We start from the raw sequence: 13,037 nt of genomic DNA, 5'->3' as shown, positions 1-13,037 counted from the left end.
TGGCCCCCGGGCCGGACTTTGGACATGCCTGCCCTAGATGTAATGAGCGCCCAGCTAATTTAATGCTCGTTATGGAGATGCCCAGACTCCATTGTTATTGTCAGGGGGTTGTCTCTACTATCAACAGCATCTTTAGGCCAAAGATGCCGATCGAACCAGGTATATGCCTTTTGAGCATGTTAGACAAAGCTAGGGACCCAGGAAAATACCTTTATACCAATAGTAAGAAGTCCATTTCAGGCTCGCAAGCTCATAGCATTAAAATCAATAGGATGATTAAATGAGTTTATTTTTTCACAGACAGCACATAATGTGGCTTTTTCAGAGATTTCCCAATGAACACTGCACACACCATGACAACAAGAAGACTAAGACATCCGACAGCCACCAACACCCAGAGCTCCGCAGGGGCAGACTCTTCCCTCGTCACTGCAGCCGCAACATTCCTTTGTGAAGGTCCAATCACAAGCAGAGGTCCCAGAGTGGTCACAGTTTGTCCCTCTTCTGTGTGGGGTTCTTAAGAAAAGAGAGATCAATAGACACATTTCTGTACAATTCCATGCAGGTTAAGAGCTTGCAGTCAACAATCTAGCTTTTACACAAATCTCCAAAAGTTAGCACCCATTTTAGACCTTCATATACTAAAATTGTTCCTTCAGTGAATATTGGACAGAATTGGGATGAAACTAATGCTTAACTATCTAGGTTGTGGTATGGAGTGTTGGGGGGGGGGGGGATTTCCCCCCCCTATTCTAGTTAGAGTAGGTAATAGTTACACACCCCCCCCCCCCCCTCTATGGCAAAAATGTAAGAACTTGCAGTCAACAATCTGCCTTTACACAAATGTACAGAATTTAGCACCCATTTTAGACCCTTAAGTCCTAAAGTTGTTCCTTCAGTCAATATTGGACAGAATTGGGATGAAACTAATGGGTAACTTCCTAGGTTGTGGTATGAGCAATTGGGGGGGGGATTCCCCATTCTAGTAGGGGATAGTTTGCTTCCCTCCCCCTCTATTATGGCAAATTTGTAGTCTACCCCCCTTTCAGATCAAGGTGGGGCTTCATTTGCATATGGCATTTAATGTGGCAAGTCAGCACACCCCCCATGCTCCAGCACCTCAGTTTGGGACAAAACTTGTCGGTAGAAGGGACATGCCGACCTCACCGTGCTGCTAGAATCCCGGAAGGATGGGAGTTTACACTATAGCCGGCCTTTTTACACTTGTGCATTACATTTTTTAATGAATGTCAAATTGATCTTCACCCTATGGCGAGTCTTTTTTCCTTTCTGGTTTAAGTCCCCCCCATTGTTTATGTTCATTATGGACTTTATAATTTTAGGTAAATAGCGCATCTTTTCTTTACAGCACAATTTGAAAGTCATGTCAAAAGTTACTCCAATACCACTTAATGTTCTTTAGGAGACATCACCTACATTCATAACATTGTAGCTAGCAGCTGCCAGTTAGTAACTCACCATCCAAGACGTCCCTCTTGCCTCTTGGTCTTCCAAATCTGCCCCTTCCTCCAGAAACCAGAGCAGTAGGGTTGCTGCAGGTGCCTGTACCACAACACTGGCAGATACCGCTGGGGCCCTCAACTGCAGACCAACTAGAGAAGACAATTGTTAGCCAAGTCTACATTTAGAAGCAAGACTTGAAGTTCTGGTGAACCAATGCTGTAGAGTAGCATTTGTTAACTTCATGGGGCCAATGCCTACCAGATGCAATAGTGCACTTGAGCTACAGCAACAAGTGCTAAAGATATGCTTTTTTTAAAAGGCATTATAAACCTTACTTTCACGAGTGCATAGATCATGTAGTTTGTGTTGGCAATACAAGATTCCCCATTCCTTATAGTTTGTACTCAAGACATGGCACTATACAGGTTAATGCATGACCTCTGTAGCACAGAGACCTGATATTTTCTAAAAGATAGATATATCTATCCATCCAACAATTCCTGGACCTGATTTTTGCAGTGAAACTAGTAAATTGGATATGAAACCAGCACAGCTAGAACAATGAAGTTCAAATTAAAGCCCCATGAGGCATGCATACCTCTCAACTTTGAAATGGGAATGAGGGACACCTATCTGCAAAAGTATGCAGGCATAGGACACACCCCTTGCCACACTCCCTTCGAGAATTTTCCAAAAGAAAAAAAAAAAAAAATTGGTTAAACCCACAAGTGCTTTTTTACCACTACTATTCCTTTATATTGCTCTTGGAATTTACAGATGCAGCAATTTAGAAATCAGATGAATGTTTTACAACGTTCATGTGATCTCCAAGGTTTTGATCACGTGGCATCTGTGGATGGACTTGGAGCAGCATACACATCACAGCAGTTCACTGGCAGATCGGCCAATAGCTACACTTGGGGCAGCAGCCATTTGACACCATTGTAGATGCCTTTTATCGCCAGTTAAGGAACTGAGTGATTTTTTTAAATCTTGAAACTGGGCTTACTGTATGTTTTTACACTAATAAGAAGCGAGCAAAATGTTGTTCTGATTGACCACATTACAGGTCTGCCTAAAAACATTAGCTTCTGCAGTTGCCTTCAAGCATTGGCAAGACAAAGTAGTAGAGAAACACAGGTTTAACATCCTACCCAGGTTTGCCCTTTCCTAAATATATTTTGCTTTACCAACCCTCTTCCCCAATCCAGAAAGAAGTGCATAGGCAATTATAATAAATAGCTAAAAGAAGCTCATGTCCAAATGGTTGTTTCTAGACATGGCTGCATGCCCTAAGACGCAGCTAATGCAGGGGTCTCCAACACCCAGAACATTATTGGTCTGTGGCCTGTTGATAACTGGGCTGCACAGTGGCAGCAGGCCCGGAATTTCCCACAAGGCCAGGCCTCGGGGCGGCAGGGTGCCAAGGGGGCGGCAGTGGCATGGAGTCCCGACTGCCGCAACATACAGTTGAGGGCGGTAAGTTGCTGTGTGGGAGAATTGAGCGGGGGAATCCGCTCGCTAAGTGATTGCGGTGATGTCACCAAAATCACTTGTGAAATGTGTGCTGCCATCTGTCCTACCCTCCCCCCACATACCTTTCTCTGCCTTCGGGACTCCTCCGTCCTCCCCCCAGCTGCAGAGTCTGTCTCCTGTCCCTGCCGCCGATGTACAGTGAGAGGGGTGAGCTGTGCTCTTCACAGGAGTTCTAGCACAGCGCTAGGACTTCTGTTTTGGAGGTGACAGGGTCAATAAAGAGAACCTGTCACCTCCAATTGCCATCACACAGGGAATGGTTTTCTTTTGTGTGAGAACTTTATTGCCAAAAGAAGAAAAAAAAAAAAAAAAAAAAAAATTTAAAAAGTAAAGCATAAGAAAAATATTCAAAATAAGAAAATTACACAAAAAAATATATAAAGTAAATGACAAGCTACAAATACAAAAACAAAACAAAAAAATATTTGAACTAACCGTGCCACCCCTGTCCCCTCCGGTTGCCATTCTCCATTGATTGGGAGGGTTCAGTTGGCAGGGAGGGGGTGCATTGTGGAACCTGGCCTTGGGGTGGCAGGGAGAGCAAATTCGGCCCTGAGTGGCAGGCAAGTGGCGATCATGGCCTGACTGCAGTCACCACTCCCCTAAGGCCATGCGGCAATGGCTGTCTTCTGGATCATATTAACCTCTCCTCCTGATCTGCAGCTCCTCCTGCCCCCGACAGGAGGACATTGTTGGCCAGGTGGGTGACCCTGTTGGCCAGGCTGAAACCTGTCTCTGCCCTGCCAAAGCTAGGACTGCAAGGGAGGCAGAGTGTAAAAGGGGCACCAATTACAGAGAAAAGGGGGCATGACTGAAATAGGGGACTGATATGAAGGGAACTGCACTGACGGACTCTGAATATTCCATCACCAACTGCCCCCACTGCCAGGAGATTAAAAAAAAAAAAAAAACCTGCAGCTTTAAAACCATCCAGTGTGCATGTGGGGGCGGCTCCAATCCTCTTGTTGGGAAGTGCTAACACCAAGGTGTTTATCCTAAAAAGCAAACACATGCTACTATATGGATCATGCTGGCAACAGGTATTACCATTAGCCCATGGATGTTTTTCTCCATATCTTGTAAAATGATCGCTGGCCAATTTTCCCATAAAATCGGCTGTTTATACCCATTATTTCAGAAAGCCACCATGTTATTGGTTCACAAAGTCATTGTTCTAGGCCTAGTGCCAGAGAAATGTGTGCAATAATCCATGGAACAACAAGCAACCATTTCAGGTTACCATCTCACCTTTGTGTGGCTTTGCTATAAGAACAGGCCTTGTTCATGGCATCAGGGACCTGGGTGGTTGCAGCAGCTCTCAGGTAACAGGTTATGTAGATCTGGATTGGGAAGTATTTAAATTAGGTTATCAGTTCTTACAAGGCACCCCCATCTGTATCAGTCAATGCAAACTGTCCTCACCAGAGAGGCATCATTTCCTAGAAATCGGAAAGCATCCACTGTGAACTGGAGCTTGTCTGGCTCAACCCTCGGGGTGATGAAGGCTGAAGAGGAGTCATCTTGCATTCCATCAACTAGACAGCTGTAGAAAATGGTCAGTTAAGAGTGGGGTCATTATGGCAACAAACAACCCCACAACCCCCACCAGGAAAAAAAAACACCCCATACCCATTTTCTTCAATGAGGCCATAATTAGGAGAAGAGGTGGGATCAGGAGATATGGTGGTCACACATCGGTCAACATACAGGATCAGTCCAACGTGGTTCTGAGTGTCCACAGAGGCCTCTATGTAGAGAATATCTCCAAGCTGATAGATGGGAGAACTTCTAGGGCCACTCCAGTCCTCTATAGACAAGACAGGGGATTACATTGTAAAGTTCAGACAACACTCCCCCCTCCCAATTATTTTCTTAACTCACCAGTCATTAGCCTCAAGGAGAAGGACAGCCTCTCTTCTATGGACACTGTGGTGCTGAATGGAACCCATGTTGGCTCAATGGCTTTGCTGCTTACATTGGCATGCCTATACAGAGAACAGGAGTGTCAGTAACGAAATCATGTTAATTCCAGAGATCCATATTAACCGTATAACCACTTGCCGCCCGCTGTCAAAGGATGGCGGGGTTGTTTGGCTCTTGTTCTGGGACGCCGTCATATGAAGGCTGTGACGGACTTTTTACCTATATGCTTCAGTTTAATCCTCCCTGCTTGTTTAAGGCTGTTAATTGTAATTACTCTTCTGCAGCTAGCCCTGTTTCAAATGTTAATTGTTCTAGCCCTGTGTTTACTGGTTACTGTGATTAGATAAGTGGCTTGTGTTAATTATGCTGATTGCTTCCTTGTGATAATTATCTCTCTATATGCGGTGCCGAACCGGCTAGCTACTGAGTAGTTCAAAGAAATATCTTTATTTCAAAGGAGCTGTATTGAAGACCCCCCACTGTGTGAGGGGGGCGGAGATTTGTCATTGTAACAGTTGTAACCACATATAAGCTCTGGTTTCTTATGATTAAAACTCTGTGTTGTTCAAGCAGTAAGCTGGTCTCATGTGTGGCTTTCTGGGCGATTCCAGGGATATCCCTCCTCGTGGAATATTGGGGTGATTTTCGTTATGGGAAGAAGGGAACGTTGACGGGGATATCATACCGATACCGTCACAAATTGGTGGCAGCGGCGGGATCTTCCCTTCTACTCTCCTTTACACCCGGATTCCAAGCAGACACTGGAAGAACTACTGGAAGTTTCGTGGAAGGATTGCTAGCAACAAAACCAAGCGGGTCATCATAGCAGAATCAATGGAGATAGACCAGGAGGACGGGATTGCAGCAACGCCAGCAGTACAAGAGATGGAGACACCAGTGATTCAGGAGGAGTCACCAACCAACAAGCTAATGAGAGAGAAGCTAGCGTGGTTCGGCCCGAACCCAACGCCGGATGTGGTGCTGAAAGTGATGGACCTGTTAGCGGAGGAGGCCAAACAAATAAGAGACGCAGAGCTACAGAAGGATAAACAAATAAGAGACGCAGAGCTACAGAAGGCTAAAGAAATAAGGGACGCAGAGCTACAGAAGGATAAACAAATAAGAGACGCAGAGCTACAGAAGGCTAAAGAAATAAGGGACGCAGAGCTACAGAAGGCTAAAGAAATAAGGGACGCAGAGCTACAGGAGGCTAAAGAAATAAGGGACGCAGAACTACAGAAGGATAAACAAATAAGGGACGCAGAGCTACAGTTAAAACTGGCAGCAGTCCAACAAGCAGCCGCACCTTCTACGAACAGTGAGTACAGCACAGCAGACACAAGGAAGATTCCGTTTAGCGCTTTTAAAGCTTTTGATGAAAAGGACTGTGAGATTGATAACTTCCTGGCGGATTTTGAGCGACAATGTAACCTGCACCGAATAGCTAGAAGAGAGTGGGTTGCAATATTGTCAGGCAAACTGTCAGGCAAAGCTTCTGATGCTTTCCGGACCGTGCCAGATCAGGATATCCATAGCTACGCCCGGGTTAAAGAAGTGCTCCTGGCTCGTTATGCAGTAACCCCAGAGTCCCACCGACAGAAGTTCAGGGACTCACGCAAAACCACGAAAGACTCTTACGCGGAATGGGCATGCCAGCTGTCCCTGTCGGCCTCTAACTGGGTTAACAGCAGCCAGGCCACCACCGCAGAGGACATTTTGCAACTAATGCTCCTGGAGCAATTTTACAATCACATCCAGACGGATGTCAAAGATTGGGTGAGAGATCGCAGGCCCATGACTCTACCAGAGGCCGCGAAGTTGGCGGATGAATATGCGGATACTCGCAAGACAAACCAGGTCACACCACGGGTACAACCTCCACAACCAACGTCGCCCTCACACCCACCAGCCGCTAGATACCAACCGCCTAACAGACCGATGACATCTAGCCCTCGCTATCCACGCCAGGAGGACAACGAACAACGCTGCTTCCGGTGCAAACAGTTGGGTCACTTCAAGCAGAATTGCCCCATGAATGACAACACCAGGTCAAATTGGTCTCAACCTGGGTACCGCCCGCCAGCAGCAGCCCATTGTGTAGACTCGGCTTGGGATCCCCAGGAGCTGGGTCAGGAAGAACCATTGGGCACCCCTTACGAAGCCCTCATGGTACAATCTGTTATTACGGACAACAGGGAACACCATTGTCAGCTGGTCATGGGCGACAGCCATGAGCCGGAGGGGCCCTGGAGGGAGCTGGGCAGAAAGAGGCACCGCCAGCTACCCTCCAAGAAGAAGAGGTCCTGGAAGTCATATAACCAGCGGACCTGGGAGGAGAAGAAGCGACTGGAGGAGATGGAATCGCAGCGGGCGCCCCAGATGCGGGCCGAGATGTTCGCCAAGGGCCCACCGGTGGCCCCTTACACCACCACCCAGTTCCTGATGATGAAGGACCACGTGGAGAGCCTGCAGGACATGAGCAAGCAGGATCTGATCCGTGAGTACATAGAGCTGGAGGAGTGCATAAGCCGCATGGAGGAGGAGAACAACCACCTGAGGTCACAGCGGGCTGACCCCCCCAGGCTCCATGAACTGGAGATGGAGCTGGAGAAGCTCAAAGAGGAGAACCGGCGGCTGCGGAGGGAGCAGGGGGTGGCTGACCTTATGGGGCTCTGAGTCCCCTCTCCCCCCCCCCCCCGGACTCTGAGCACCAGTGCTACAACATTTCAACAAATATAACTTTTTCTTTTTATGAATCTCCTGTGACTGTCACTTCAGAGCCATAACCTGCCCCTCCCATAGTGGGACACCTAGATGGTGGCGCACAGACCCATTCGCCGTCTTCACACTGACTTCTGGTGACTTTGCAGATCGCACAAAGACTTGGGGGACTGACCGGCGTGTGATCTGACGACCCGGTGGCATACCTGAGTCGGGAGCAGTTGTCAAGGGAGGTCAGTCATGCCAAATGGAGTTAACCTCGGACTTAAAGCTCTGAACCCGTCAACCCTACTGGACCAGGGAAGGTCCAACCGGGTTTGCCGGAGCAGGGAGAAAAAAGGGGGCCATTGTGACGGACTTTTTACCTATATGCTTCAGTTTAATCCTCCCTGCTTGTTTAAGGCTGTTAATTGTAATTACTCTTCTGCAGCTAGCCCTGTTTCAAATGTTAATTGTTCTAGCCCTGTGTTTACTGGTTACTGTGATTAGATAAGTGGCTTGTGTTAATTATGCTGATTGCTTCCTTGTGATAATTATCTCTCTATATGCGGTGCCGAACCGGCTAGCTACTGAGTAGTTCAAAGAAATATCTTTATTTCAAAGGAGCTGTATTGAAGACCCCCCACTGTGTGAGGGGGGCGGAGATTTGTCATTGTAACAGTTGTAACCACATATAAGCTCTGGTTTCTTATGATTAAAACTCTGTGTTGTTCAAGCAGTAAGCTGGTCTCATGTGTGGCTTTCTGGGCGATTCCAGGGATATCCCTCCTCGTGGAATATTGGGGTGATTTTCGTTATGGGAAGAAGGGAACGTTGACGGGGATATCATACCGATACCGTCACAAAGGCATTCCAAAACCGGCACGCAGCGCGACTGCACCGTGTTGCTAGGACATGGCACGACCGATCTCTGTAAATAGCTGCAGGTCTTTAACCATGCGATCGACTGTGTCCAATCGCAGCCGGTCACTAGTAAAACACAGATGCCAGTAATCGGCGCTCCTCGCCTCACAGCATGTGGCGAGGATAGCTGATCAGCAGCATCTTTTGCATGGGGACAAACATGTAATCAGTGCCCATCATTTCCAGTTAGTGCTGCCCATCAATGCCACCTCAGTGAAGGAGAAAAAATTACTTATTTATAAAATTTACTGACAAAAATATTTTACCAAATTTTTGATTTAAATAAATTAAACCCTCAGCAGTGAATATCACCAAAAGAAAACACTATTTGTGTTAAGAAAATGATAAAGATGTAATTTGGGTACAGTGTTGCATGACTACACAATTGTCATTCAAAGTGTGACAGTGCTGAAAGATGGCATGGGCAGAAGTGGGGTGTAAGTGCCCTGTAGGCAAGTGGTTTAAGTGGTTTTAAAAAGGAACATAAAGAACAGCATCATGGTAGCTGCCATTGCCAACTTAGTTGCAGATTACAGGTTGTCATCCTGGAAACAGCCATCTAGCAAGTTACTGACATAACTAGTATGAAGGATGGTAGTTCAAAAATGGCTCCTTCCTTTCGCTGGAAAGCAACTCACAAGATAGTGACGCCAGTTTCAGTACAACATCCCTGAAGCTTGTACTTCTAAATTCAAGTGAGCAAAAGCATATCCATCCTCAGATTCATATTACCTCAACATCTAGCCCAGGTTACTATAGTCACTCTTACACCAAGGAAAGTGGAGAAACCAGATAGACAACTGAGCACTGCAATCCGCCATGATGTTTGCTTAAGCCACGAGGTCACCTAATGGTATCCCATCATTGTCAATGCTGATCCTTTCACTATCACACTTTTGCCCAACAGAGGCCATTGTTGATCACTGCGGTAGAGATGCCAAGTTGTAGGTACAGGCTACATGTCTACAAATACCTACATCAGTACAGACCAAAGTGGAGTTCAGTTGTACCTAAAAGCAAAGACTTATGGACCCATTTAGACTTTAGTATCAAAATGGTTTGCCAATACAAAATAAGAAATGGCTAAACCTCACGTGGACACCAACTAAAGTTTATTGGAATAACATTTTTCTCACCAGGACGACACCAGCAGTGGTCAAGGTAGACAAGTATAACCAAATGGGTTGCCAATACAACCAGCCAAAAATCAGATTTAAGCCAAACCTCTGGGTTGTGGTGCACGGCCTTCAGCCATTTGGTAGGGGGGCATTGACCCCACAACTGATAAGTGAATAGGCCACAAGTTTGATAGCTTAGAAGGTTTGAGGCCCATCAGTGTTTCCCCCCTGTCTGTACCCCCCCCCCATTAAGGATGAGCTCAGGCATGTTCAGAGCCAGAAATTCAGCACTGCACAGCGCTAGCCTCAAGCAGGGGTGTGGCTAGGTGGTGTTAAAAAAAAAAAAAAAAAGAAAAAAAAGGAGGGGTTTTAGTCCAAATTACAAGGCCAGAAATGGGGGGGGGGGGGGTGTATGTGGTGCAGGCTTTTTTTTTTTGGCTGGGCCGTGACCTACCTCCGCCATGGTGTTACAACAGCCAGTCATCAGAGGAGGAGCCAAGAAGCCTGGAGGAGAGGAGAGCCGCCCGAGCACTGATGTGGCGCGGTGGCCGCATTGCAATTCACGCCTTTGAAAGACATCACATGTCCCGCCATTGAACCAGTGGGACGTCCATCATAGGCGTTGCACAAGCTCTAGAAGGCAGGACCTGCTATGGCATTGGGCCACACCTGGGATTAGATCAGTCCTGTTGCTCGCTCGGGGCCAACAATGGACACCTGAAATTATGAGACTCTGGGCATTTGGGGTCACATTCAGGGCTCCATCCCCCCCCCCCACCCCGATGCCCCTGATCACAAGCAGTGAGATTTCCCGATCTCTGCAGCCCTACATCCGGACAATGTCTCACTGCTTCTGATTAGCCCTGTGCAGTGCCGACTTCCTAGCGGGCTCTGCACATGCGTCTTCCAAACACATCTGAACCCATCCTTAGCCAATAAGCAGATTAGTTACCAACAGGAATGAACCCAAGGGAAATCCCCAAACATTTTTGGAGTGGTAAAAGGGGCCTAGGAGGCAATCAGCACAATGGACACACTAATTGCAGTGACTTGTCATTGAAGAGATTCTCGGTTTTATTTGTCAAAACAGGAAGTGAAGGGGAATGTCTTGAATTGGGACAGAGGCAGAAAACCTGACCAGGGGTGCGGGTTCACTGTTGAAATGTTTTTGCCTTAAGATATTTACCAGGAAAGATGCATTGTTAGGACCTGCATTGCATCCTAGTGTAGACTCACCGGTAGTAGTAGCACATTATGGGGACCACGGCTGGGTTGGTTCTGATGATTGGAATGGAGGAGGTTGGGCTGTAGGTCAAGTTGGTAGCATAGATCACCCAGTCTTGCATCATCTGTAGAAAAGATCAGATTATAGACACTGCGGTGATACTCATGAGTTAGACAAAGGGCACATCAATTGTTTAGAAAGGGAAACAATGGATGTGTCCCATAGCCAAGACCAGTCACCCAACCATCATGCTTATGAGGATTAATCTTTTAGAATTCAAAAACTTAGGCTAGCAACTCAGAACAGCCACGTAATTCATTTTCAGAGAACTCCAACAGGTCTGCTTTAAAATCATTTCAGGTTCTAAAAATCCTGAAAGAAAAAAAAAAAAAAAAATCCTGTAAACAAAACGTGACTAAAAGTTACCGCCATTACAAGCATTTGAAATGCCTCTGAACATCCATTCTGAACACTTTTTTGCTTAAAAAAAAAAAAATTCTGAACACACACACACACCTTAAGACGGCACTGCAAAGTGCAATAACCCATAGCAACCAGGTTTTAGTTTACTGAAGCAAATACAGTTAGAAATAAAATAAGTGGGTTAAGTGTGGAGGATTACCTGCACAGTGTTGCCACAGTCCTGGAGACTAATCTGGAAGATAACTTCATCAGCACTTTGGGTGTTCGGCTTGCAGCCTTGGGGTCCCAGGCTCAGATCAGAAGATTTCACCAGCTTTCCATTCCCATAAAAATCCATCATGACACTGACCACCATGCGGTCCTCTTCACACTGGACACTGATGGGGGAACTAGATGAAATTACAGTCGGGGGCTGCTGGCGGAGCATCCCACCAGCACGTCCACCTGTTGAACCCCTCTGAGCCCCACCTCTAGAAGCCCCGAACCCATATACTGCATTAGTCCCTCCAGAACCCCCTCTAGAAGACCGCTGGCTCTGGCCAGGTACAACCCGCTGGTTATTCCTCCACCAGTCTGATTGGCGCCTATGTCTCACCAAGGCTCCATCCCCACTACATCCAAACCCTGGACCATAAACCAGGGCCAAAAGCAACAGCCAACTACAGTAGCTCCTCACTCCTAGACCCATCCTGCCTGCAAAACCAACAGCACAATGAGGCAGGAAGACAAAGCTTCCCTTTATACCCCTCCCACCAGTCACTAATACCCCCAGCTGGGGCAAATCATCACCACACCCAAATGGCTTCCTCAAAAAAACATGGTTGATCTCTTGATGTTGAGACAGTTAACCACTTGCTGACAGCCGCCTCATTTGAGTGGAGCTATACAGGAGAATTTCAGTAGCTTAGTCCCGCTACTATATTTGTTATGGATTAATCACTAGGAGTAGCAAGTGATCAAAAAACTGATGATACAAATGTCTCTCCATGGAGTACACTTTACAACCAACATGCATTAGCATAATCTCACATGACTGATCAATGTTTCAATCATGTGCAATTGAAAGCTACAAGATGCTACTGAATACCACCAGTGTAGCTATACCATAGGGGGCGATATATTTCAAGGCTTTATATTTGGGGGCGTGTTTAATGCAAATGGTGATCATTTGCTAGTCCTAGTGACTTTCATCCAGCGATGTTGTTGGCAGGATTGGGTTTGTAAACTCTCCTATATCTCTGGGATCTGCTTAGATCTTGTTCTCCTGCAAGGTCCTATTGATTGTTGTCACCTCAAAAAGTCAGTCCACCAAAAACTGATATTTTAGTCACAGTGGAGACTGGTAGGCTGAGTTAGTCATGTTTTTTTTTTTTATGTTCTCGGCGCTCCAACAGTGAGATCAGAATCCATAGTTTCCAACTTTGTTCCTGTTCACTTGGAAATGTTGGTTGTCCCTGCTAACCTTTCTGTGTCCTAGGTCCTCCTGTTACTTTGTCCAGAATACAAAATCTCAGCAGGGATGGTGAAAGCCCCTCATAATTGACTCAGCAGCTGTGAAGACCTGGGAAGTCAATGCAAGGATGGTGGGAGCCCCTCATGATGGACCCAGCAGCTCAGTAGACCTAGGAAGTCAGTTCAGGGATGGTGGGAGCCTCTGATAATGGACAACATAGCTCAGCAGACCCAGAAACTCTGCACATGGATGGTTGAAGCCCCTTATAATG

At 46.6% G+C, this 13,037-nt stretch overlaps 1 protein-coding gene across 2 annotated transcripts; it reads right to left on the bottom strand.

Annotated features, from left to right (window-relative positions):
* Positions 1-270: 270 nt before the first annotated feature.
* On the bottom strand, positions 271-12,026 carry LOC120933601 (zona pellucida sperm-binding protein 3-like). 2 transcript variants are annotated; one of them, XM_040346891.1, is made up of 8 exons: positions 11,513-12,026; positions 10,902-11,014; positions 4,882-4,985; positions 4,630-4,807; positions 4,423-4,543; positions 4,249-4,340; positions 1,480-1,613; positions 271-516 (listed from the first exon to the last, which is right to left on the bottom strand). In XM_040346891.1, exons 1-8 carry the CDS (start codon positions 11,999-12,001, stop codon positions 287-289), a joined length of 1,461 nt encoding a protein of 486 aa, XP_040202825.1. In that variant the 5' UTR covers positions 12,002-12,026; the 3' UTR covers positions 271-286. The 2 variants fall into 2 exon arrangements, with proteins under 2 accessions (XP_040202825.1, XP_040202826.1); XM_040346892.1 differs by having other exon boundaries at positions 271-504.
* Positions 12,027-13,037: the final 1,011 nt, after the last annotated feature.

The sequence above is a fragment of the Rana temporaria genome, chromosome 3 (genome assembly GCF_905171775.1).
Source record: "Rana temporaria chromosome 3, aRanTem1.1, whole genome shotgun sequence".
Classification (NCBI taxonomy): domain Eukaryota; kingdom Metazoa; phylum Chordata; class Amphibia; order Anura; family Ranidae; genus Rana; species Rana temporaria.
This window is presented reverse-complemented; position numbering and strand designations above follow the sequence as displayed.

Excerpts from the sequence above, each read along its gene's own strand:
- LOC120933601 (XM_040346891.1), bottom strand. The coding sequence starts at position 12,001 with ATGGGTCTAGGAGTGAGGAGCTACTGTAGTTGGCTGTTGCTTTTGGCC. Across the intron at positions 4,341-4,422 it reads TAGGAAATGATGCCTCTCTG|ATCTACATAACCTGTTACCT; the intron begins GTGAGGACAGTT and ends TTCCCAATCCAG. Across the intron at positions 517-1,479 it reads CAAGAGGGACGTCTTGGATG|AACCCCACACAGAAGAGGGA; the intron begins GTGAGTTACTAA and ends TCTTTTCTTAAG.